Below are 25,280 nucleotides of genomic sequence, written 5' to 3' on the forward strand. Positions count from 1 at the left end.
GAAAAATGTTATACTTCCAAGTTAGTTAAATGCAAAACATTAGGAAAGAGCCTACAGGAAATAAAACATGCAATATGTAATCTACACAAAGTTCTACACCCTGAACTTACACATAGCATGATCACAGTGCCTGAATTTAAAGGCAGTTTAAGGCCCGTAGCTTGCTCACTCTTCTCTGTACCAAACTTTTTCTGCATTAATGGAGTTTGTATGCCATCCTGTCCACTACAGGGTTTAAGACAGATTTTTCTGCTAGAAAAGCTCAAATGAAAGCAATTCAAGATCAATTGTTCTCTTTGAAGGGAAGGTTACAGCTGTCATTCTGATACCAATGTGTGTTGCGGTATCTCTCTTCCAAAATGCAGGATGTGGTTTCCATAGAAATATCTTCTTACATCAGTATCTACAAGCCATCCAATTATTTCCTTTTGGACATCACATGCAATCCAATAAAATATTTTCAGAGCAGAGAAATAACTAGGCTCAACTACTACTCAATTACTTGGTGAGAAGAAAAAGAAAAGGACAATTAGCAATCAAAAGCTTTATTTAAAACAAAACACAAGATGGAGAACATGTGTCTTGCAAAAAAATTGTATCTTACCTGAAGAAATCTCTCCAGCATTACAAATTATGAACAGTCAGTTACAATTTTTAAGACCATACTGAGATTTTGATGATTTTTGAAAGTGCAGTTATGGTATAATTCTGAATTGTTTGGTGGCCTTGTCTCCAACTAAGCCCCCAGGGCCTGCTCTTTTTCTGAATCCTTTGCATTGCTGAGTATTGCCTGCACCTTGTTCTAAGTCCTCTTGTCCAGGACCCTGTGCTGCTGTGTCATCTTTTTTTCTGTGGCATCTCCAGCCACTTTACCAACACCAGGAATGTATTTAACACCCTGAAATTAGAACCAAGACAGAGGGAACACCAAATTATACACAAACAACATAAACAGTGACTTAATCCTAATATAAAATGTCTCTGTCAACCAAGGCCACCATAAATATGCAAGGCAAGAAACTTAGCTGCATTGTTTGTGTAGAACAGCTTCACTCCTGCTGCTCTGCCTGAGTTCCCAGAAGTGTCAGCATAAAGAAAACTGGGAGTACACGGAGCCTTGATCTGGCTGGGTGGGCTCTGAAGCCATGACCACAGCACATAACGCAAGAGCGTGCACCACAGGGGCCAGTGCTGTCATAGCTCCCCCAGGAGACCCGTGCCTGAAGAAAACAAACTGATTTAATTGTGCGGCAACCAAAATGTACTGGGGAAACAACCCCTACAGCTCTTTGTTTTGCTTCCACTCGTCTCTCCTTTTTCTTTATTACTTGAAAAAGCTTCATTACTGTGATTTGTTTTCTCAGATACGTGTACCCCTAACTAGGTTTAGGCTTCACTGAAACCTCTCAGCCTTTTTTAGGCCTCCATCCTGCAAAAAGCTAAGCTTTTTGCTTGGCTTTTAGGTGAGATCTGCAGCTTAGTAGTGGGATAAAATAATTAGGACTGTAAAGAGCTTGGCTTACTCATTCTAAAGGTATCACACTCAAGCCCCTTCATATGCACAGGAAAAATCACAGTTCAGTTCAGAAAGCCATTGCATACGCAAACCTTGGAATTCGCTGTATGCCAGCTTGGTTACAGTTCCCTTATCTCAGTAAGGATCAAACAAAAACATTTAGCGAGAACTATTCTTATTCTGTACTCTTTAGCCTCTCAAACTACTATAGCTATATAAATTAGCTATATGAATCAACTATATGTGTATGTATATATATTATATAGCTATGATTACCTACATAAACCCATGGGTCAGTAGTAAAAAACACCTATAGCTGTCTGTGATGATGTCTCATATTCAAACCTCACTACTTCACTAAAAAGGGAAAAGGCCACCAATGAAAAAGAAAGTCATAAAATAGCAAATGAGTCACTGTACCTTACTCATCTGGTCCACATCTGATTGCCTGGGTTTGGTGGTTTGAAAGCCCGCTTTAGCCTCTGGAGAAACGGGGCAAACAGTTTTGCCCCAGAAGGAGATTGAAAAGGAAAAAACGTTAGCAGGCTTCCATGGCAATTTTCATTTTAAAAACACACCAGAAAAAGCCACCTGAATGCTACCTTCAACCCCTTTTGCCTTGCTTTTGTTAATAACCCAAACCAGGGTCCCCAATGACACTACCACAGAAGATTAAGGTGAACAACTCTACTAGAAAGAAAATGTCTCTGGGTCTTTCTTAGCTTGAAGGTTCTGCTAAATAGACAATCCATTCACTTCTTACACCAAGAAAACCCATATCCCTTCCTCCCTTTCAGAAAATGCAGATACTTTCATCAATTCAGATAAAGGATTATAAGCAATCATTTGAAATTGATTTTAATTCTTGCTCAGTCTGCTTATTTTTTGCATTAGCTTTACATTTACATCCTTTATGTACATTACTGAACTACTTCAAAACAGCTCAATTCACTGCCTGCTAGATTTAGCAACTGGGAGCAAATCACATTAAATGACTTCTGTGCTTCCGATCAGCCTCAGAAGAGAAATGTCACTATGTTCCTGTTACTGAGACTATTTGCTGTAAATAAATCTCCCCATTTTTCAAACAATAAGAATTAATTCAGAATGAACGATTGCAGCTATGTGTGACAACATGCTGAAGAGCTTTATTTTTATAGATACATGTATACAGACAGAAGTATATGTGTATATATACATCTATGTATCTGTGCACATCCAAATTGAAGTACCAGTTGCAGTAAACTGAGTGCTGCAGTTTATCTGTACTGCCACTAGATGCAGCCACATAACCTTGCCAAATTTAAAATTCCAACTTCAGGCTTATCGAAACCTTTTTTGGAATATTTATGATTGCAGAATTCTTACAACAACATTAATAGTATTCAATCCTGAGTACTGGGGAAAAAAAAAGTAGTATGAGCAGAATTTTTAATTTTTCTTCTCGATAATTTTGTTCCAAAACACAGCATTGCAAATGTCAACAGGGACCTAAGAAATCAGAGCAGAATAAGACTTGTCTATTTTCGTGGTTGTTGCCATAGATCCAGATTGGAGCTGACAATACTGAATTATACTGTGTTTTGCTTTCTACATAACAGAGAAAGTAGGAATGAAGCACTTTGTTCCCAAGTGACCCCCTAAAGATCTAAATGACTGTGCGCGTATGGAACAGGTAAGCGTACCCGTGGTTTCCATTCTATGCCACATCATTTTCTTCTCTGTGTCCCTATACCACAACTCTGGAAACACAAGCTTCTCTTTACACTTATGGCAAGCAGCACGCTAGGTCAGATGATAAAGGATTCCTGCACTCAGAAAATGTTTCTGCTTTATCTACTACTAACAGATAATACAAAGCCCTGAAAAATTCTCTTGCTATTTCCTCACCAGCTATCAAACAGGGCTATATAGAAGTAACACCGCCTTTAGGACATAGCAAAACCAGGGAAACTCTCCCCTAGTTTTAGCAGGCATTATCTGCCCTGTACTCTACCCTTGGTATTTCCCTGGGTGCATAATATGCACAGTACTGGGATAATGCAAGCACAAGAAGCACACAAGTAGATGCCATATGTAAAACAGATATAATAAATGTATTACACACTGTTTTAAATACTGTTTTTATAGTGGGTTGATTTTCCACTGAAGATGGATGAAATAAAGCCTGTTCAGTACATTCAGTGTAAAGGAAAGTGATGCCCAGTCAGCTGTGCACCAGAGTGGAGAATATAATTTTAAAAGCAGATTTTTATTACATATTTTAGTGCCAAATTCACTTGCTTCTGCTCCCTTCCACTATAAAGATCACATTGCAATTCACAATCCATATGAATATATATAAACCCTCCCCCCATTTCTGGTTTATACCTGCCCTCCTTCTTCTTTTTGTAGATATGAGAAATCTCATTTACGTGCAGAACTGGCCAAGGCAGTTCCCAGGCCTCACATGTATTTTTTACTGACAGTCACTCTAGTGGAATTATATTTACCCATGTTTTGGGTCATTCCTCTTTGTTTGTTTGTTTGTTTTTGTAGAAGATGGCAAAAAGAAGAAAGAAAGAAGAAAGTATACTTTCCTCCAGGATCCGCTTTCTGTTTGCTGATCTGATCATAGTCCTCTTCAATTGCCATTAATAAACTGAACTGAGCAAGACAGATTAAAGGAAAGAGCAATACCAGTTTTTTTTTATTTAAAGCACGAGGAACATAAATATAATGGCTTCAGAGGAACCCAGCCTAGGGCTAAATTCTGACTTAACTCTCCTGTGGGGTGCTGCAGACAAGAAGAAATGTAATGTGCCAACTGAAGGTCCCCAAGCCAGTACAAAGCAGGACAGATGTGGGAAGGCATGGCAGCAAGTCGCTCTGCAGCACTCCTCGCTGCACTTCCAGAAAGAGACAATGTGTGCCCTTCTTTAGGAACCTAATGCTTATCACAGCTTGTGTGCATGCAGCAGAGGGGCCTGTCTGAATCCCCAAGCCAGCTGAACAGATTACATCAACAAGATCCCCATATGAACTGTCAAAAGGTTTTCCTACTCTGTCGCTATCTTTTGTGAAGTAGGCAGAAAATGCTCCCAGCAAGAAGGATTTACCCTGTAGGAGAGTACTCTGAATCTTCCAAAAGCCATAATGAAAATGTTTGTGTTTCCATCCAAGAATGGTATTGGCAGCAAATTGAAGGTAATAAAACACATTGCTCATTGACCATACAAATTTCTTCTTTGTAATAATTTCAGAGAAACAAACCCCTCTCTATAACCCAGACGTGTTGTGCAACAGGAATTTTTTGGGCTAACTTCTACCCTTCTGTAAGTGCACTGCAATGGGAGTTACAGCCACTTTATGCCAAGACTGTGCTTTGTTCAGTATCTCTCAGATGCTCTGTAGTTCAATTTCATTACCTCATAATTTCTAAGAATTGTCCTCTTTACTGGGAAAAGACCAGTGAACTGGACTGCACACTCAGTAGTTTCTCCATGTGCAAACAACAGAGAAACCACCTACCTATTATCACTACCTAACCCTTGATTTTATTTCTTATCTTTATATAACTAGCATGGCCAAGTTCACACTGTTTATTTTAACTCACTTCCTGCAGGGGATGACTCCATCTGAATTTTTAACCAGATATTCACTCGCTGGCTCCAGTCTCCTGGTGCTTCCACCTCCCACAGTCGCTTCTGCTCCTCAGGATAAGTCTGCAAGAATTTCTGGCAAACTGAATAGAAGAAACCAAGGGGTAAAAGCATGAATGAGTGAAAAGTACAGTGGAAGAGGGATTGTATTCTATCCCGGAAATTCTCTCAGACCTACTTTCACTAGTTCCTTTCAAAATCTTTTCTTCTCTCTTCTCATCTTCCTTTTTTTTCTTTTAGCTGGGGCTTTTAGGAAAAGTCTATGTGGAATGACCTAAACACGCACAAGTGAAACCTGTCCATCTGCTTCAGTCTAGATTACTTCCTTGTGAGTGCAGAAATACAGGACTTGAAATGACTTACTGAGCCACCTTCTTCTGGCACTGCATCACAGAACTATCTCCAGGCACTTAGTAGGTTTTAGACTAACAGCAGTGCAGGTTTTTTCACCCTCACTACTCTGAAATGAAAGGTGCTTCAGTATCTTTCAGCTTTAACCGTTAAGGATACTACTCAAATTTCTATTTATAAACAAAAGCTTTGTATCAGTTTGTTCTTCGGCCAATACCATCCTCCATTTTACTACTGCTAGCCTATACTCCATTGCTAGGGTTCATTTACTTCTTTGGGTGTGGAAAACAGGAAATAGGAAGAACTAACAGAGGAATAACAGGAGTACCTGTGTCAGATATACAATCACCTTGAGAAACCATATTCCCACAGACTCCTATCACTGTCAGTACACACTGAACATTAATATAATTTGGATAAACAATCAAATTTAGGTTTGCTTATGTTACCGAACTGAAATCTGTCTTATTTAGAGGTTTCCTTAGGATGTCTGCAGAGCCGAGAGGAGGCATATGTTGTAGGACAAACAGTTAAAAAAATTTAATGAGGATTTTTAAACTTTCCTTAACCACTGTTCTGTAAGTTCCATCAACTGTACTAAGACAGCAACCTGTAAACAACAAAAGTATTTTCATGCTCTCCTCTGGGCATTCTGGTTCATCATACTACAGAATGAATCTAGATGGGTCATTTATCTTCAACATTTGGTTGAGTTTAACATTGGTATGTTGAAACAAAAACCCTAATTCTGGTATGTAAACATTTGCCTCACAGTAATGAGCAAATCGCTGTCATTAATTTTACCCAAGGATATCCAAAGTAAATTAATTATTTCAATAAAAGCTACTGAAAGTAACATACATACCAAAATAGAGATATATGATAAATGGCTTTTTACTTCCTTTTAGGCCTCTATAGCACATTAAATACCATGCTAGTGAAAACTGTGCACATTTAGTACAGCGATTTACAGTAAAAGGTTGCATTCTTTTGTCAAAGTACGAGATTGTGGTTCCAATGAAATCTAAAAAAGGCAGTGGCTTCAATATACTCAAAATTTAACTTATAACATTAGTATTTTTATAAAAGTAGGACCTAGAGAACCTAATTAGAACATGATACCAGTCAAATTTATTCATTATTAGCTCTAATCTTAACTGAGATGAAAGCATAGTCTTGCAATACATCACTAGCACTAACACAAAACAATGCAGCTTTCTGATCCATAGTGTGTAAACCATTGATGTTTATGTCTAAGCCATAGGAAAAATTGATATTACTGGGATAAGAGAAAGAATATTGTCAATATTATTTCTTCCTGAATTTAGAAGTAGCAGTACCTTAGAAATTCCTGGGGTATATTTCTATACATTGGGGTACATTTGTATACATTCAATGACACATACTGACCAAGAGAAAGAGCAGATACAGTCAAAATTTTGTTGACACTTATTAAGAAATGGCTGTAAAGTCATAAGTCAATAGAAATATCCCCCTCCAAAATGACAGTAAAGACTATACCATACAGAGAGAAACTTTAAGAAAAATTGCTATTCTAAAGAAAACAGTTTTACAAATAATGCTAGCACAGATATTTTCTGTAAATTTTACTAGCAAAACCAGAACTTCAACCTGAACACAGAGAAGATATATAACTACTTAATGATCTTTTAAAAGTGCCAAATGTTCAAAGACACTCAATATGAAACAAGTACTGATGTGACTGGATGAATGAGCAGAGCCCGGGTATATGGCTTATTAAATCTAATTTCTTACAAATGCAGTACCTACAAGAGCATTATGTACATAGTGTAGGCTTGACAACATCTTATGATTCTTTTCCCTCTGGTGTCAAATAAAATGGGTAAGTCACTGTCTAGGGCAATGACACAGTTCTATTTCTAAGAGAGAGCGAGATAAGAATGCAAAATGTCAAACAGGCAGTATGAGTTTTGTGCTTCTCATTGTCTTACATAAATATTGGCCTACCTTTCTACAGGAAATTGCAGATGTTTCAAGAAAAGTAACCAGTTGCATGCTAACAACAGTTCAGTTCAGACAAGTGCACTGAACTCTTATACAGTTAAGAAAATCCTACCAAGACCATATTGAAATTTATACATTATACATGACCCTTACCTAACGCTTCCACATCAAACGATTTACCTTGATACATCGCAGCAGAAATAGGGCAGCTGATCCCCAAGGCATCCTCAGCCATGAAAGACAGACAGAAATCATGCAGCATTTTCATCCCTAGGCCACCTCTTCTGTACTTTCTCCGGACGAATATAGTATCCAAAACTGGCAGCAAGTAACATTGACTGGTTGTACTATCACATAGGCTCCCTGAAAGCAGACAGTAAAAAATACGTGAGTTTGAAAACAAAATTGGTATTGCTGCACTAACTAACCGCTGTGTGATTCTAGCCACAAATACTACCCTGATACCTTTCCACAGGCTACGAGGATGACCCCAACTGAAGTGCATTTGCATAGACAGTAAAACACTTTCCAGGGGGAAGATTTATGCCATCAAACTGAGAGGACCTGCTTAACATGTGGTTGACAAGTCTCACCATAAGATTTTCCAGACTCTGATTCTTCATAATCAGACCATCTAGGTACACAGGCAACGTACATAGGAAAGTTCTCTGAAAAGATATAACCGGGCTATAGCCAAAGAGGCATAAATATTCTGAATATAATCTTGGTATATTCCTTTAGCTTTTGGCTATTCTGGTAAAGCATCCCACAAACTCTTTTTATAAAATACACTGAACCACACAATGCAGTATGATCTAAATGCTCTGAAGGTCTAGACTGCCTGATGCAGCTGGACAGTGGAGAAGGATTCCAGAGAAAACTCCCAACACTGTTTAAGCTAACAATTTCATACGACTGCAGGGAGAGAAGAGAGGCTCTCTTGGCCTCTGCATACATTGGTGTTGTGCCTCCCCAAATGATATGATAATACTCTGAAGTATGAAACTTGACTGGCCCCATAATTTACAGCTCCTTTCTGACTTTTACTGGTCAGAAAGTTATACAACCCTTTTACCGTATATTCAGTCTTTGATCTCCTAGTTCAATAAATTCCATAGCCAACTGTACAAAAGAATACTTCTCTTTTTCAGTTGCTGTTATCTGTCAACACATACCAAGGAGTCATCTTCAAACCTCTGTTGGTAAGAGAACCACACAAAAAGTAAGTGTTGGGGTTGCTCCACCTGAAACTGGAAACAGCCCCCTAACTGTTCACGCTCGCAGTGACTCCAGGCCAGAGGAAGGGAAGTCCATCACTCGCCTCCTTCAGAAAACAGAGCAGAAGCTGAGCAGCCCCAACAGCCCAGCACGTAACAGGGAGGCAGATCACTTCCCAAAGAGGAAGAACCATGTCTGTGAAAGCACCAAGCAGAATCCAAGCGATAGCTAAACTCGCGGCAGCAGCTTACATTCAACCTTACACTGCAGGACACAAAAGTCACACCTCTGTAGGAAGATATGTATAGACATTAATTAAGGCATTTGGGTATAAAGCCATAAACAACCGAGTGGTGCATTTTAAGAAAGTACTGTAAGTGCTCCTTTGTAGTCACTCAGTTTCTACTGAGTGGTGATTTATCACGCATGTACGTGCTTCTAGTCCATTGCTTGAACTACTACTATCAGTGTTAAACTAGGGTTTTCACTCAAGGACAGTCCTTGCTAATAAACACATTAAGTCAGCCACTTGAAATCATGCGGACATGACATAATGCTCTACATGTGGACAAAATACAGACTCAAGTATAAGCCTCCAAACTATTAAAACTCAGTTCTCAGTGAAAACCGTCAAAAAAAATTAGAACCAAGGGATTTATTTTGCAATCATGTATCGTGAACTCAAACTGGAGTTAAGAGAAAGTTGATTAAGAACAGACATTCAGAGTCCAAAATTTTAATGTTCACCCTAAACAACTTAGGGTCCTATTGCAGGAGGTACATTAGCAGTTCACTGTACAACTTCCATTCAGTGCAGAGTATCATAAAAACAGAATCTCAAACTACTCGACAGCATAAGCATTCAACCCTGAAATGAATGACCAACATCAGTTCACCAACTACCTACTCATAGGATAAGGTCACCACAGAAACATCTCACTGATTTATTTTCCTTTTTACAAAATATTTATAAAGATTTTATGCTGCTTCTATCTGGGTACATGGCAGTTTAAATAGAAATGGATACCCAGGCCTTTATAACAGAAAAAGATTACATTTTCTTACTTGTTGCTTAAATGTCATCAAGACCTCCGTTTTCTTTCTAGTGTACCACTCAGTCTAGTTTTCAGTGTCTTGAGACATGAAACTTTCATCACTTCACTAACACCTATTTCACAGTTTCACAGATCTCCTATTGAATGGCTGTTCCTAAATTCCAGTATAAGACTTTTACTTAATAGATCCATTTTTTCCTTATCACATCCTCATAGCTATCTTAAACTGAGGTCTACTTCTGTTGCTTGAATTAGTGTCTAGTACCTTTTGCTGATAGTCGCCAGGCCTATCTTTGATTACTTTCTTTTCTTGGATGCCAATTCAGCAAAGCATACATGACTATAATTCTAGATCCTGGGTTGTCAAGGCTGTAGCTCTCCATTTAGCAAGAATCCACATCACACATACTTAGCCATACAACAAGAGTATGTAGCTACACAACCAATCCATTCACATCCAGGCTTGGCCCACCCCTGCTTAATCAAAGTACATGCTTAACTTCAAACACATGTTCAAGCACATTGTTGGAAAAGGATGGTTTGTGATGGTGTTTATAACCTTTCAATATTTGTAACACATGATGGGTAGTTACACTTTATTCATGAACCAAAAAATTGAGTATATCCCCAGTCCCATTGTTAGCTGCCAGCCCAACAGAGATGTTGGATTCCAGCAGTGTTGTACCATACATTCTAAGAAAGGGACAAACTTTTCCTCATGAAGTCAATAGCTTTAAGAATTCCTGCATGTTGCAAGTGTCCTTATACATTTATTATTATCTCATATAGTCTGTCTCCTATAAATCCTGATGAGACTGCTGTGCAGCAATCCTAGGAGCTGAGTGATTTATGTCTGTGCTCCTAATTTTGTGTTGAGAAGACGATAAAAACTTGTAATGTCTAAAGGCACGTAAATAAAGAAACCATGAAGCCATTCTTCACCTTGTCCCTAGGAAACATATTAGAAGAGTCATAGCCCACAGTCATTTGAAATAAAATAAACCAACCAACCTTTGGAACAAAGGCCATTTTGTCTCTAGTTCCCATCCAATAGCAAAGAGGTTACCATAAGCTGACAGTGGCCCAGAGGTGACCACTAGGCTCTCACACATTTGGTTCAGAGGTTTGTTTCATTGTTGAAACACACAAACAGACTAAGTTTTGAGGTGAGGGAGGAGACAGGGAAAATAAGGGCATTGGCAACAGAGATGGAAGTATTCATACAGTCTGCCCTTTGAAAGCCTTTGATCTGTTTGGTTAGGTCACGAGTGCCAAATGACCAACTTTTGAGCCAGCAAAATGGTAAACAGATATTACAAGGGCAGGAAAGCAGACAGCCATTAGCATTCCCAAAGAGCCACAAACCAGAAAAAAAAACAATCCAGTCCCCACATCCAACAGACCCAAACAAAACAAGGTTGTGCATACTGACTATTTCCCTGCTGAACAACTTGGCTTGGCACACACATGTTTGGACAGGCCTTAAGCAGGCTGAGTGCTTGTGTAAAGGGTGGAGAATGTTTCTGCTGAATAGAACCCAAGGTCAACCCATTGTGTGAGTTTGTATGTGAGAAGGGGAACAAAGGTTCTGGCTTCAATAAAATTAAATTAATTCATGTCTTGACTGGTATGTAGTCATTTAATTTTTATTACAGCCAGAACCTTCAGTCTGCCTCAGAAATGCACATTAAAAATACTATTGCTAGAAAACAGAGGGAGAGAAAAGCAATTATCCAACAAGATTGCAGCTAATTGTCTGTCAGGTTAACTTCAATTCTGATTTATTTTATTTTCTAAAAGAAATGTATGTAATCAGTGAAAAATAAAATCCTATTGTCTTTTTAGGGATCTATTTCTAGAGAATACCACCTGGGCCACGAAAATATTAAAAGAAATTTGTGAAGGCTTATATGAAGAAAGGTGTGAAATGGATTTTAGCTTGGGTAGCCACTTCCAAAGACCATTGCTAAGGCTCTGGGGTAGCACAAAGCAGAGACTGGGCCAGGGTTGCTTTGCTGCCCACTTTATATCAGCTTAGAGTTTTTGCAGTCAGGTGTTCCCAAACTGTGATTTGTGGAGCATCTCTAAAGAATGAATGAGAAGCCAACAATGCATTTACTCCTGGTTCAACTGCATGTTTTACAGCCTTCTCAGAGGACCTAATTTTGTTAAGGCTGGTTTGACTCACATCACAGAGAGCACCATCTTCCTCCACGCTTTTACTACTAAGGTTTGACAAAAGGCATCCAGCAAGCTTGGGAAGCGACAAGCTTTGACAATCTGACTCTGCTTTTTGTACCGCAGACAGCTTGGTCCACAACTGGGCAGCCCCTACGTGTTATAGAAACAGTAATACATAACAGTAGGGGAAAAAAGCTGTACATAAAAAAGGGGGTTTGTTCTGTTTTATTCTTAAAGGGACTAAGGCACTCCTGGCTCACAGCATTCTCCAACTTCCTTACTGATTTATTTGCATTATGAATCTTCTACATTCTCCTGACATTTATGTGAAGGTGGTAAAAGTCCATTTTCAGTAATTACTAGTCCTCGGTAAATAAAAAAGAAAAACTTTCAGTGAATTACATGGTCTCATTGCACAAAAAATAGTGTCAGTAACTATGGTCATTAATCCTACATCACTACCCAAAACACATTCTTTTTGAGGTTTTCACACAGATTTAGAGCATGCCAAGAAACAAATCTGAAAGAAATACTTAAAAGAATATAAAACAGATCTCAAAACCAAAGTATCTGTATGAAGGCTTTCTGCAAAATATTTCATTTTCACGTTGCTGTCTGCAAAGAAATGGACAGGGACAGGGAACTGTCATTTCCTGTTGTACCTTTAAGTAGCTACATTCAGTGAGGTCTAACTCCTCAGCTGTCTAATATGGAAGCTGCTGACATAGATAAAATTGGAGACATTTATCTTGGCACGTGACAAAGTGTCTTATCAGCCTCATTAGTGGCTTAGTACGTCTCATCAGTCTTTAGTATACCCAGCGGTAAATGCTGCATGCCTGTCATTGGACAGGAATAGGCACATACCAGAGAGGCTAGGGTGATGATCTGTGTAGTCATGAATAAATTTTGTTTTAATAAAGGTGTCTAATGCTCATGAAAAGTGATAGCCTTGAAGAATGAGTCTTCTGTTTATCTACACAACAGGTGCAGGATAGCCAGTGTCAGTAGTTGCCAAATTGTCTCAAAACCTTGACTTGCAGTTACCGTGTCTCTGAGCAAGGCGGGTGCTCAAGACCATCTGTCCCTCTTTAGCTAGACTATCAAAAGACATCCAGTTAAGGATGTTCATAAGATGGATGGATGTGTGGAACTGGACCAAAATTACCAAGTTCACTTTGTACATGCCACCTAGGAACTGGCAAATGGAAATGACTTTACAATATTGCCAAGATAGTTAATTGGAATCACTGAAGTCCATTGAAAATTTAGTTTGCATAACGACACACTAAATCCGTAGCAAAGATAGAACAGACTTTCTCCTCCTTGGTCACCATTTCTATGATTCACCCAGATGTCTTATGTTTGAAATAGCCATGCTCCACAGATCTGTTCTGGTTTATTTGCCTCCACTGAAGCATGTTTTTTGTCATACTGTAGATAATGGAAAATTCACAAATGAGAAATACAGTTGAATACAACATCAGCATGAGAGTCTCAATCACCTAGTGAAGAAAATAAAACTATAAAGAATGGCCAGGTAATTGCAGACCATGGAAATAAAGGGAATCGGAGTCACATGGTGGGCACAGAGGAAAATAATTTCTTCCTAGGACCAGAAGCTGTAACAGAGGTCCAGCACAATATAAAGTCCTGTACTTAAAGCTGCCCCTACTAAATGTTCTGACCAGGACAGTAAAGGAAAAAGAACTTACATTATGATAAAAAAAAGAAAAGTTAAAAAAAAAATCTAAAACAACCATGTGAAATACAGCTTCTAAGAGAAGATATTTATCTTAGCCTGTTTGGGGCCTAATAATTCCATGGCTCCTCTAGAAAGTAGAAAAAATAGGATCACCCAGAGCATGGTTGGTATGAAATTGAAATCACAGAACTTCAGAAAGAGGAATTATTTTCTAAATGCATACATCAATAGCAAAAAGCGGCAAAAACAATTAGTTTCAAGCTTCCCGAAAAGTCTTTGGCAAAAGACTGCAGTAATTTGTGACACAGGCCAAAAACTAACAAATATAGCTGCCCAGAGAAAAAAAGCCACTGGCAACAAAAGACAGATGCTGACAAAGCTGGACTTGAAGAATTTGTATTTTATGTGGACCTGGTTTAAAACCAAACTGTGACTCTCAACTTACTCAGAAACAGTTTCAACTTGGCTAATACTCCACCCATAACAGACTACTGTGCAAATTTATTTTACTGAAGCATGAATCATTACAGCCCATAGAAGTGTTTCTTTCCAAAAGCTTTGCTCAGAAACATTTATGGACTTAAAGGAAAACGTACTATGGCAATTGAAGTGTTTGCCAGTTACAAACCAGTTCATCAGCATATTCACAGATATATACAAGATTCCTAATCATAGGATGAGACTTGATTCATCATTAATAGTACAGTAGCACTGGACCAGCACAGTGGTGTACAAGCTACACCTCAGTGTGAATAAGGATTTTCCATATCTCAAGGCAGCAGAAGAGCAGAACATCTCTTATTGTTGCTGGCCTTTGAGACTCTATCAGAGAAGGCACCTTCAGACTGTCCTCTGGAATCCAAAGCAATCCATATCTGTACAGCTCTCAAGCTGTTTCTTATTCTCCCCTTCTGGACAGATGGCTACTGTTTGCTGACTTGAACTACATTTACCTCCAAAGATACCAACTTCTCTATGTTTAAGCTGCTGGTATCAAGATGACACCCGTGAATCTTAAACACAGACTGGTAACCAGCTCCTACATGGGGGTACGTACTCAACTGCATACCTGGAGTTACTTTAATGAAGCCATTTCCACTCTAGGCTGGTTAATAGCAATGTACCTGCATTAACACAAACTCTCTATTTAATTAAAGACCTTCACTAAAGCTTATACTGGTGCAAGTATCCCTAAAGAATCAAATGCATTGTTTCTTTTCTATGCTAGTTAATCAATTAATGATGAAATCAATCAATTATCATCCTTTAAACTGGGAGTACCACAACTGGACTAAGCATTTCAGGACTGATCTAGTGCATACACCTTCCTTTACACAACCCAGCAAGTGCTCCTTATGCATCCAAGGATATTGCCACTTCTCGCCACCAGCCATTCCTGATACACTGGTTTTCCACTGTGAACTGTACTCCTTTTTTCAGATATCATTCTTTCCAGGATGCAGTCCTCCGTTCTGTGGGTAGGCCCTGCATTCTTTTTTCCTAGATGTACGACCTTCTACTTGGCTGCATTAAAGCATATTTTATTGGAGTAAGGCAGTACCTCAGATCACTCAGTGTAACTGAGAATAGAGTTTGGAGCCATCGTGTTTAAATGAAAGTAATATGGATGGCTTCCAAATTCTGGGAAGGTTTGTTCCCCAGATTCATTCTGAGAGAGATTTGATATAAAAATGTAAATGAGAGCCAGGATTATTTGTACTGAAAGATAAACAAAAGGATTACTTTTCTAGCTATTAGGAACCAATGGAAACGTGTCTCTAAAATGACCTTACCTTTCATCTTGACCGAGTAAAAGGCAACAGCCTCGCCATTTCTCCAGAGTATCTTGGCACACTCAGTGGCAGAGTGAGGTAGAAAGAATGCATCATTAGCTGAACTCCCTTCCAGCATTCCAAAAATAATGTAGTTCAGAACAAAGAGGACAATCCTTTCTCCAAATGTCTGGACCTTAGAGAACAAACAAAAACAGACCAAAGAAAAATGAAGCAGAGAATAGTATTTTGTGTTTCATAAAAGGCTTAAAAATTAAAAGGGGCTGGGAAGGAGGAGGTCAAGAAACATGTACACTTGATTTGGGGAAAATACCTCATGAATTGGTTCAGACAGAATAACAAAAACAGTTTTTCCCTGTGTTCCACCCCCTATCCAGAGGGCATAGAATAATTTAGTAACAATTTATAAAGCTTGACATATCTCTTTTTGTCACAGAGAGGAATTCTAAAGCAGCAGGAAAAGAAGTATCTTGATTGTAGTCACAGCGAACTAGTCACAGATTTGGAAGCAGGATCAAGGCAATCTAGTCCTACCCAAAAGTGAAATAAAGACAGGATTCACTGTGTTATCCTGGTCACCTCTCCCCTATTACCTGTCTTGCCACAGCGTCAGAGAACTTTAGTGCACCAAAACCTGAGGCAGACATTATACAAAACAGAGAATAAATACAGCATTTCCCAAACTGCTTATAATCTAGGTGTAACACGAACAACAAGTTTTTATGCCGTGCTTCCTACTAGACAGCCAACAGGACAGGGAGATGGAGGCATACAAAGGAACAAGATCGTATTGGTCATCAAGGTAAAAAGTGGTGCCAACAAGCTTTATATGAATGCTGAAAAAGAAAATGAGAGTTTCCACAAATAATGAAAACTTACGTCTTAGCAATGAGCTAGAAGGGGCAAGTTTTCTATTTTCAGATAGTTTTTCATTCTCTGTTGGTATAGCAGATGCTTGAAAGCCTGAAAGCCTGTGTTTCTGCTCTATCTTGCAAGGATTTGTATCTCGAAATCCCTCCAGTTCCGTTACCCACAAAAAGCCTACTTAATTCAGTGAATAATTAAACTCTATGTATGGCAGATATTAGGGAAAGATGATAAAGGAATGGAATCATTAAGGACCAAAGCTGGACACAGAGTGTTGGGTAGGAAACAGAACTAACTTAATAGTCTCATGGCAACACAAAGCTCACATGCAGTAGGCATCTGACTTCTTAGTTGAAAACAGACTACAGGCTACCCAAATCTCTCAAATTATGAAAAAGTACTTGTATCCTACTAAGATAATTTATTTGGAAAAAACCTTACGGATATAGAAACTACTAAATAACAACTGTTTCATAAAATGAACACAATATAAACATTATTCAAGGCAAAAAAAAAATCATAACTAGCTAGATAAGACATTGTTCCAAAGGTTAGTAACACCTCCCACCAGTCAGTCAAGCAATACTGTTATGTGAAGAGTTACTGCTAATGTAGTAATTTGGTTTATCTGATTATTTCTTTAGTAGGCAGTGAGGGTAAACTAGAAACAAAAACTAATAAATCCTACAGATGAATAATAAACTGCATGCACGAAATTGTTTAGAGAGGGTTAAGGTGCATGTCACTGTGCAATGGGAGACATGCGAAGTACTTGGTGAGCCACATAGCCCAGATCCCACAGGTTATAAAGCATGAGCTATAGGAGACCAGAGACAATTACACGTGATTGTTCTAGCTGGAAAGTTCCAGGGTAAAGGCAACTTTAAAATAGCATCCTTACCGAAATTAGCCCATCTCTAGAAGGATCAGCCGTCTTTACTACATCTTCAACAGGCCACCAACACTGGTTCAAATAAACTGCCAAAACTACAAAAAGAAAAAGACAGGGGAACACATTATCTGCAAATAAATACAAAGTTGGTTCTGAACCTTTCCACAAGCAGCCTCAGATCTACTTTTCCCTTCAGGTGACTCCAGTTTGATCTCCTGTGAGACAGCAGAACGATTGTATTTCAATTTCACCTCCATGTCCCTTGGTATCCAATTTTCAGTACCACACGAGGCATCAAGTGAAAGTAATTTTTCTCAGGAATTGATGTGACTTTGGTGTGACAATCTGTGCGCCACATGAATAAAGCACTTCCTGCATAATATCTGTTCAGTAGCATAGTAAGCTTGAGTGGCATTTGGGACAAAGAGTGCTACCTAGCTAAAGGTTACATTTTTGAAGTTTCTTTCAGACTTTCCCCTGCCCACATGTATACATGCCCGTATTTGCACCCACGCAAGTCAAACACAAAAGTTTCCATGTCCGCTTTATCAAAGAGCTTTTCAGCTGCCTATGTGATTGAATTTCTATATATCTGTACCTTTAGAGTACAGACTCCTATATCTCTGCATGGACAGATATTCATGGAAGTTCAAATGCGTACAGAGAGGTTTCTATCAACAAAGGACAGACATATGCACACGTAAGTAAGATACACTTTGCCCTGAAGCAAAAGTGTATGACCAACCTACACTTAAGTCAGGTCCTTGTGTAGGTGCTATGCAAAACTTGCACCCCACTTCTTCACATCCTTCCTGAATTTTTCACATATCCAGAAACAAGTATTTAAACCCTACTCCTACATGTTCATCTACAGAATTCATTGCCTGCCGTTTTACAAGAGAAAGACTGAAGCAGAAACAGTGACACTGAAATTGCTCCCAAGCCGTGTTCAGAAAGAAAAGTTTTAACACAGGGTCATTTCAAAGGATATGAATAGATTTTAAGGGTTTAGATTAGGTTTTAGAATAAACACAGAAATTTGATCATTTATGACCACCAACACATCAAGCAGCAAATATTTCAGCAAAAAGAACTTTTATTATCTGTACAGTGGTGATATCCACCTAAAGAAAGTACATGGCCACAATTTCAGGAGTGCTCAAGAACACCAGTATCTTTACTATCTTCAAATAGGGCAGCTAGCATTCCCATTTTTAGACAAAAAGATAAAATATAATACAGGAAGTATGTTGCAAAGAACAGCAAGGAGTTCACACCTCCTGAGTCCTAAGAGAGTGCACCGTCTACTGGTTTTCTAAGCTACCCAACTAGGGACAAACATAAGAAAGTTAAAAACCATCTACGAGTTAGAGACAAATTCACACACAAAGAAGTGAAATGGCTTTAACAGGATTCATCATTTACCTGTTTTAGCCTCAGGTTATACAAATGTTGCTGATGGGCACAGGTTAGTTTCCCTTTTTGCTTCAGCCTCTACCAGCTCCCACTGGCTTTAAGGCTGGAGATTCCACTTAGCTAACTTATATTTCAAATACATTATTAAAGCATGTGCCAAAAAGCATTACACTTTGTGTACTGGGTTAACAATGAAGAAAGTATTGCACGCAAGGGCAGATGCCTGTTTATAGCAGCAGATTCAATTCATTAAATATTATGCACTTACTTGCATGGGAGTTTCATACTCTTTCTGTGATGGATTCAATCTGTTCCCTCAATCCCTTCACTCTGCTTTCAAATGCAGGCAGCCACTGCTCCATTACACATCCATGAAACATGCAGCTACAAAGGGAGCTGAGTCAGACAAAGGGGACATAATAGGCCAAATGCTGACTTTAATGGGAGCTGCACAGAGGTTTGGCACATAGTTCAGACACATACAACACACATAGTAAAGGCCAGAAAAGTTTTAAAAATCTTGGAGGAAAATAGGAAGATGCATAACCATGTTCTAAGGAGCTAGTTTTATAGAACGTTTACTGTGATATTCAATAATTTAAATGTGTGGAAGGGAACACTAGTTGACATAGCAACTGTCACATCACATTACTTGAGCAACTTTATCTATATGGATGCCTTCCTTGAAAGAAAAACATTTCTCCAGATTTCACACAAACATATGTACTTTGCTTTTTGTTATAATTTTTCAAGTCAACATCTGGTCCGCAGTTAAATGCATCCATGCTTCCCCATACTGTCATTTTCATTTTATAATCAACTTTGAGGAACACTATTTCAAATGCAAACATGTTTTGTGAGACCACACGTTCCTTCACTCTCCTTTCCCAGCCTTCGTGTTCTTTCCAAGACATTTAGTTACGTTCACCTGATCATAAGAGATCACGTTATTGCCAACAGTAAGTTACACACATCACCTGAATGCTGTGGATTATGATGTACATCATTACAATGACCTTGCAACTGCAAGACTTGATGTGCTTGATCTTGCAATTGCAAGATTAGGTGAAATGGATTAAGTCCTATACATTTCAGTTCACACTTAATGGAGTATATACATGCTCAGCTGGGTGGCTTGCCCTGTAAGCACTAGCTTGCTAAACCTCAGTACTTTGATCACTTGCAGTCAGACAAACATATTCAGAGTGTTGCAAGAAGCTGAGAGCCTGTGAAGCACACGATTCCATACCACTACAGGTATTTGGAATACAGTACTGAAAAACACTGAGTTGAATTAGGCACTAAGAATAAAGCAATTGTGATTATGAAATGTCTCCTTCTGCTAGGCAAACATGGATCCCTTCCCAACCCAGGTCTGGATTATATTTTTACTTTCTAGGCTATGCTGGCCAAATGTTCCCACACTGGTGTGCAACTATTTGAATGAAATGTGCACATCAGGACTCTACACAGAGAGTAAAGCAGAAAAATTAAAGCAACATCCAGCTTGGTACTTCTTTTTCCCCAGCCTTTATCTGAATTGCTGAAACACATCCCTCAGTCACAAACTAAATTAAAGGCAATGCTATATATGAGAGATGTAATTTAAGCTTGTTTAATAAATATAGAAAGTACCAGTTCTTTACCTTAGATAAAGTCATCTTTACCTTAATTTTGGCAGTATTTCAGATTGACGGCATACCTACAGAGGCTGCTTTTGCCAGATTTCCACCTGGGAAGGAGAATGGCAAATTACGCCAACAAGTAGTTCCATGCAACTGAGCCCACGTCAGCTCTGATAATGGGGTAAGCTTAGAGATCCTACGTTAAACTGCGTTCTGCAACGTTGACATACCCTGAATAGCTGTGTCCCGCAGTTCCCTATCTTTAAAATGGAATAAGAGCATTTCTCTCTCTCTCTCTGAAAAGTCTTATCGAAATAAATACATTAAAGCTTGGGAGGCATGCAGATGCTGCAGTAATGGCAGCCATTCAAGTATCTAAGATAGATATCTTTCCTGCAACCAATTACATTTTCTGCTACAATTCGAGTTTTATTCAGTGATTTGTTGCAAATGTCTTGTGATAAATGTTCCATGGCATCTAACAGTTATTGTAAATTATTATATACAGCATATAGAAAATGCCACAATAGTGTATGTTTATTTAGTGTTATAAAGTTGTTAATCACCCATGCTATGCTCTGTAAGCCCTTACAACACAATTTACATTCTCATAAAAATATCTGTACAGATACACTAACAGAACAGAACACTCAGCCCATCAAAAATAAATTAAAAACGCTCCCAACCAAGACCAAGTCCTATGGAAAAGCTACCATATCCATTTTCTTTTTGGAATATGCAGGTCATTTCAGACCACAAGCTATGCATCACTTCTGGACAACCCATCTGATCAAGATGATCAGGTATAAATTTCAGTGTTGGAATCAACCCCCCTTTAACCTATGTTCAAGAATTAAATGCCATCAAACTTTAAAGCTCTTCACAGGCAAACTTGTAGCTAGGCTGCTAAATTCACTATTTTTCCAGAGTCTAAATTACTAGAATTTCAAATATAAATTATTAGATTGACAATATTTTCTTTGGGAACTGTGGGAAAATAAGTATATTACAGTGGATATTATTTACAAGTATTATATACATCATTTTATCTATGCAATACTTAACTTATAGATGTAAACGCACATGAAGCTGAAAGAGGAAATCCCCTCACATATGAACATAAGACATACAAGGTATACAGTTTTCTCACTGAGATTAAGGTACTGCCCAGGTGTGTGGTTAACCCCAGCAGTTGTCAAGGCTTTGTTCAGAGTTCATTTTAGGGGGTGAGGGATGTTGGGGAGCCTCCAGGAACAAAGGTGGAGACTTTGGAACGAAGCTGAGGGAACTGATGGTGTCAGGGATAGAGCTGGAGAAGAGAACTAAATTGAAAAGGCTCTAGCCAGGGTTTTGGCAGTCACCAGTCAGTAGAACCACCAGAGCAGAGGAAGGTTGTGGCTCTCAGCAGCAATATGATATGGTCTCAGAGCATTATGTGAGCTGTGGCAGAACTAAGCAATGAGGATTCTAACGCTTCTTGCTGCTTCAGTATCCACACCAGCACCTGAGAAGTACACAAGTAACCATGCCCTACACACTTATTAGCCGCATTTTCTGCTCTGTTTCCAATCGCTTCTCAGTAAACACCTCTACCCCACTGTAATCTGGGACACCCTTGTCTGCCTTCCCCCACTGGACTTCAGAAATGTCCAAATGAATTGCAAGAGGAAAAATCAGTGGGCCATGACTGCATTAGCACGACTAACGCTAACAAAACTGAATTCACAGAGCAAAACATTTGGTGTAGAGAACCTGAGGTTCACAAATTCTAGCCTGGTGCTGAAAACTAAAAGCCCATTAGAGGCTGGGGCATATCAGTGTGCTTCTAAAGTGCATCCTCTGATTTCATTTCAGCCAAAAGTAACCCATTTCACACACTCTGAGACTGCCCCTTGATATGAACTAAAGCACAGCACGTGGGGACAACCAGGAAATTTGCTTCTAAGAGCACTCCTGGTGTGAAGTAAAACAAAATGCAGATGCACCAGACAGCACATGAGAAAGAGAAGAGATCAACTACAGCAAGATTGTTTGCCTCTCCCATCTGGATGAAACTTGAGTTCACAAGAAAAGTGTAAAGCTCAAGGGAGGAAAAAAACCACATGCAACCTGTTTAGTGTTTTAACTTTCTGCCCATGTCCTTAAGTAATGATGACTGAGTTAATAAATATTGCTTTTCTCTGAAGGAATTGGTTTTGAAACAATTTGATCTGTTCACTGGTCAGAACAAAAGGTCATATAGGTAAGCAAATCCAGATGGACTTGCCACGTTAACACAGTCTGCTGCCTTAAGAGTCAATTCCAAATCTGTTGAACTGTGGGAAAAATATTTGGACAAAATACTTCAAATGTATATAACCATATGTATAGGTATGCACACACATATACACACATCCCAGCAGACTTTAGAGAACTAATGAAAATTTATTAAAACTCATCTATAGAAAAGAATCACGTCAGTCAAATTTGATGTGTGTAGGAGGGCTGGCCACATGTTTATAGCATATAAAATCCAGCAACAAAAACTTCCAGTAAAATCCTTTAAATCATACTTTTAAAAGGAAATATTAAAAGCCAGATGACGTAGGCCTTACTTAAATAACTAGACTTACTGATCTCTGTGAGACTGTTTCTGTGCCTATGGGCTGGTGACTCAAGCGAAAGTTTTGCAAGGGGGTCACAGTAGTCAGTCAGTCTGTTGTTTATAATATAGTAAGGTGTTTATTCTGCTAGGTTTAAGCTTTTAATGTAGATAGCTATCATATAATTTAGGCTCCAAGGTGGACTTGTTTGACTTGTTCCTGTGGGAAACCATTTTTTCCTTGTGTACATGTATCTCACTAATACTTGTTCCTAATACTATTAGATCATTTAACTGAAGATTTGTACTAAACGCACTGCTTTCACTTCCATTTATTTAATAATTCTTTGTTTTTGCATTGTAGTTGTTACAGGTCCCCATTCCTCTTGTGCAGCCTAAACTAACTTAATGCTGTTTTCAACTACTTTCCTTTGAACATGAGTCAGTAGGTATGCACAACTGCACTCATTGAGCAAGTTTGGCCTTCGGTGTAGACGCTTCTCTGCTTTATCACACCAGTGCCTATCTCTCTTCAGAAAAATGTTAATGGAATATATAAATCAATGTCAGGAAAGTAATTCTGTATCAATAGTTTTAGAGGGACCAGAAAGCCTTTTGACTACACTTGTAGCTTGCAAACATCTCCTACCTTCAACTATGTGAATCACAGCCCATTAGCAAGCGTCCAATTGAAATTGTATGTAAAAGGAGCTGGAAAACTTTGCCGAGTTCACCTCTAACCACAGATGATTTTAATCGGGTTTTTGTTCTTATGAAGAAATTTCCTGGTTACAGGGTTTGGACTGAACAATGAACACTTAGTTGCACTAATAGTACCTGTTCTAGGAGTGTAAGATCATTACCTGACACACTTCAGAACTGAACATAGAGTGCTAAACTTCTTTGACTTGCCTTTATTGTATTATTAAGAACACTGGCTATTAAAGCCTTTCAGGCGTAAGTTATAGCTTATCCCTTCCAAAAAAAAAAAAAAAAAAAAAAGGTATGTTTTTAATGACAGATGTCATTAGTTTGCTGCCACATTTGGAAGCTGAAACTTTAAGAGGTTTCATGTGTTCTGTATTCCCTAAGTGACACAATGGGTCAATGCATAGGTTCCTGTCTTTGTTGTAGATGTTCCAAAAATTCTATAGCCCATTGCTTCACAACAGCTCCAACACTCCTCATTTAATCTAAGTGGGTCGCAACCTGGGCTTTTGGTACTATGCAACTTGGAGTCAAGTTTCCTGTTAATGACAGTGGTATCAAGAGTTGTTACTTATTTTACATTTGTATTTTTTCACATTCCATAGTCAGAGACACTTGCCTAAGAGAGTAAGTAGGAAGAAATCAGGCTGTGTCTGAAGATACTGTGATCCTGATAGCAGGAAGATAAGATTTAGATGCAATTATTGATCAAATCTTAACAACCTGTTGATACTCTAACCGGTGACTCATGAAACAGAAACACCAGTAAGCACATGCTGACTTCTACTGCCTGTAACACAACTGTAGTGTATCCCTGTCAGGCTGACACATGGGTGTAATAGGAAAACACCAGCATTACTAGCAGTAAGCAAGGCAAAGCTGGTAGAGTTTAAATAATACCTTGAAAGGGTATATCTTGCCAAATAAAACTGATTTAACTCAATTCCTGACCATGGTCTCACCCCAAATTTACACCTCACACACCAGTACTGGAAATAGGAGGCAATTAAACCTAGGACTGAAGAAGATATCATAAAATAAAAATAATATGAATAAGAATTAGTAAGACCTAATACAATTTCACATATATGTATTTGATCTTGTTTAAGGATTTCAGAATTCTATCCAAACTATAATGCACTAAATTTCACGTCATCCTGAATTAGAAAAATATTATCCCACTGAACAGACTCAGAAAGAATAACAGATTTACCCAAGGTGATTTTGCAGCTACCAGCAGAGCTATGCATAGAATTTAAAAGCCCTGATTGTCAATCCTCCCTTCTAATCAGTAGCCCACCGACACAAATCCCTGACAGGTAAACTGAATCCACTTCATATTCAAAACAATTCCCAAAATATTTAAATATATAAACAAGCAGACCATCTTAAAAGTAAAGAAAGTACAACTACTCAAATTTCAAAATATTTTGACCAATTCTAACCTGTCTCTTTATCCTTTGGATCAGTTAACAGCAACATTTTGCAAGTAGGATTATTTCGGTAGAGAGGGACAAAACACACACAGGAATCTTCAAGTTTAACCTAAAAAACAAACAAGCCCTGTAGCCATTTGTACTGCAAAGCTTGCGAGAAGTATTTCATGTATTAGATGCACTTATGATATGTTTTACTAACATGCATGGTATAAGCTTAGCACAACACCCTCTCAAAAATCCTGAACTTCAAGGAACTGAAACATACATAATATCGTAGTATTATCAGTAAGTAATGTTAATTTAAAA

The 25,280-nt window shown here is 38.5% G+C and overlaps 1 protein-coding gene across 1 annotated transcript in view; it reads right to left on the reverse strand.

Annotated features, from left to right (window-relative positions):
- Positions 1-549: 549 nt before the first annotated feature.
- LOC142411796 (uncharacterized) overlaps positions 550-25,280 on the reverse strand; it is a 41,025-nt gene continuing 16,294 nt past the window's right edge. The window contains 8 exon segments of the mRNA XM_075506286.1: positions 550-850; positions 853-898; positions 1,937-1,998; positions 5,112-5,240; positions 7,675-7,857; positions 15,447-15,621; positions 17,215-17,300; positions 24,981-25,080. Coding sequence (XP_075362401.1) covers positions 696-850; positions 853-898; positions 1,937-1,998; positions 5,112-5,240; positions 7,675-7,857; positions 15,447-15,621; positions 17,215-17,300; positions 24,981-25,080 — 936 coding nt within the window. The 3' untranslated portion in view covers positions 550-695.

This window comes from Mycteria americana, chromosome 6 (assembly GCF_035582795.1).
Source record: "Mycteria americana isolate JAX WOST 10 ecotype Jacksonville Zoo and Gardens chromosome 6, USCA_MyAme_1.0, whole genome shotgun sequence".
NCBI classification, from domain to species: domain Eukaryota; kingdom Metazoa; phylum Chordata; class Aves; order Ciconiiformes; family Ciconiidae; genus Mycteria; species Mycteria americana.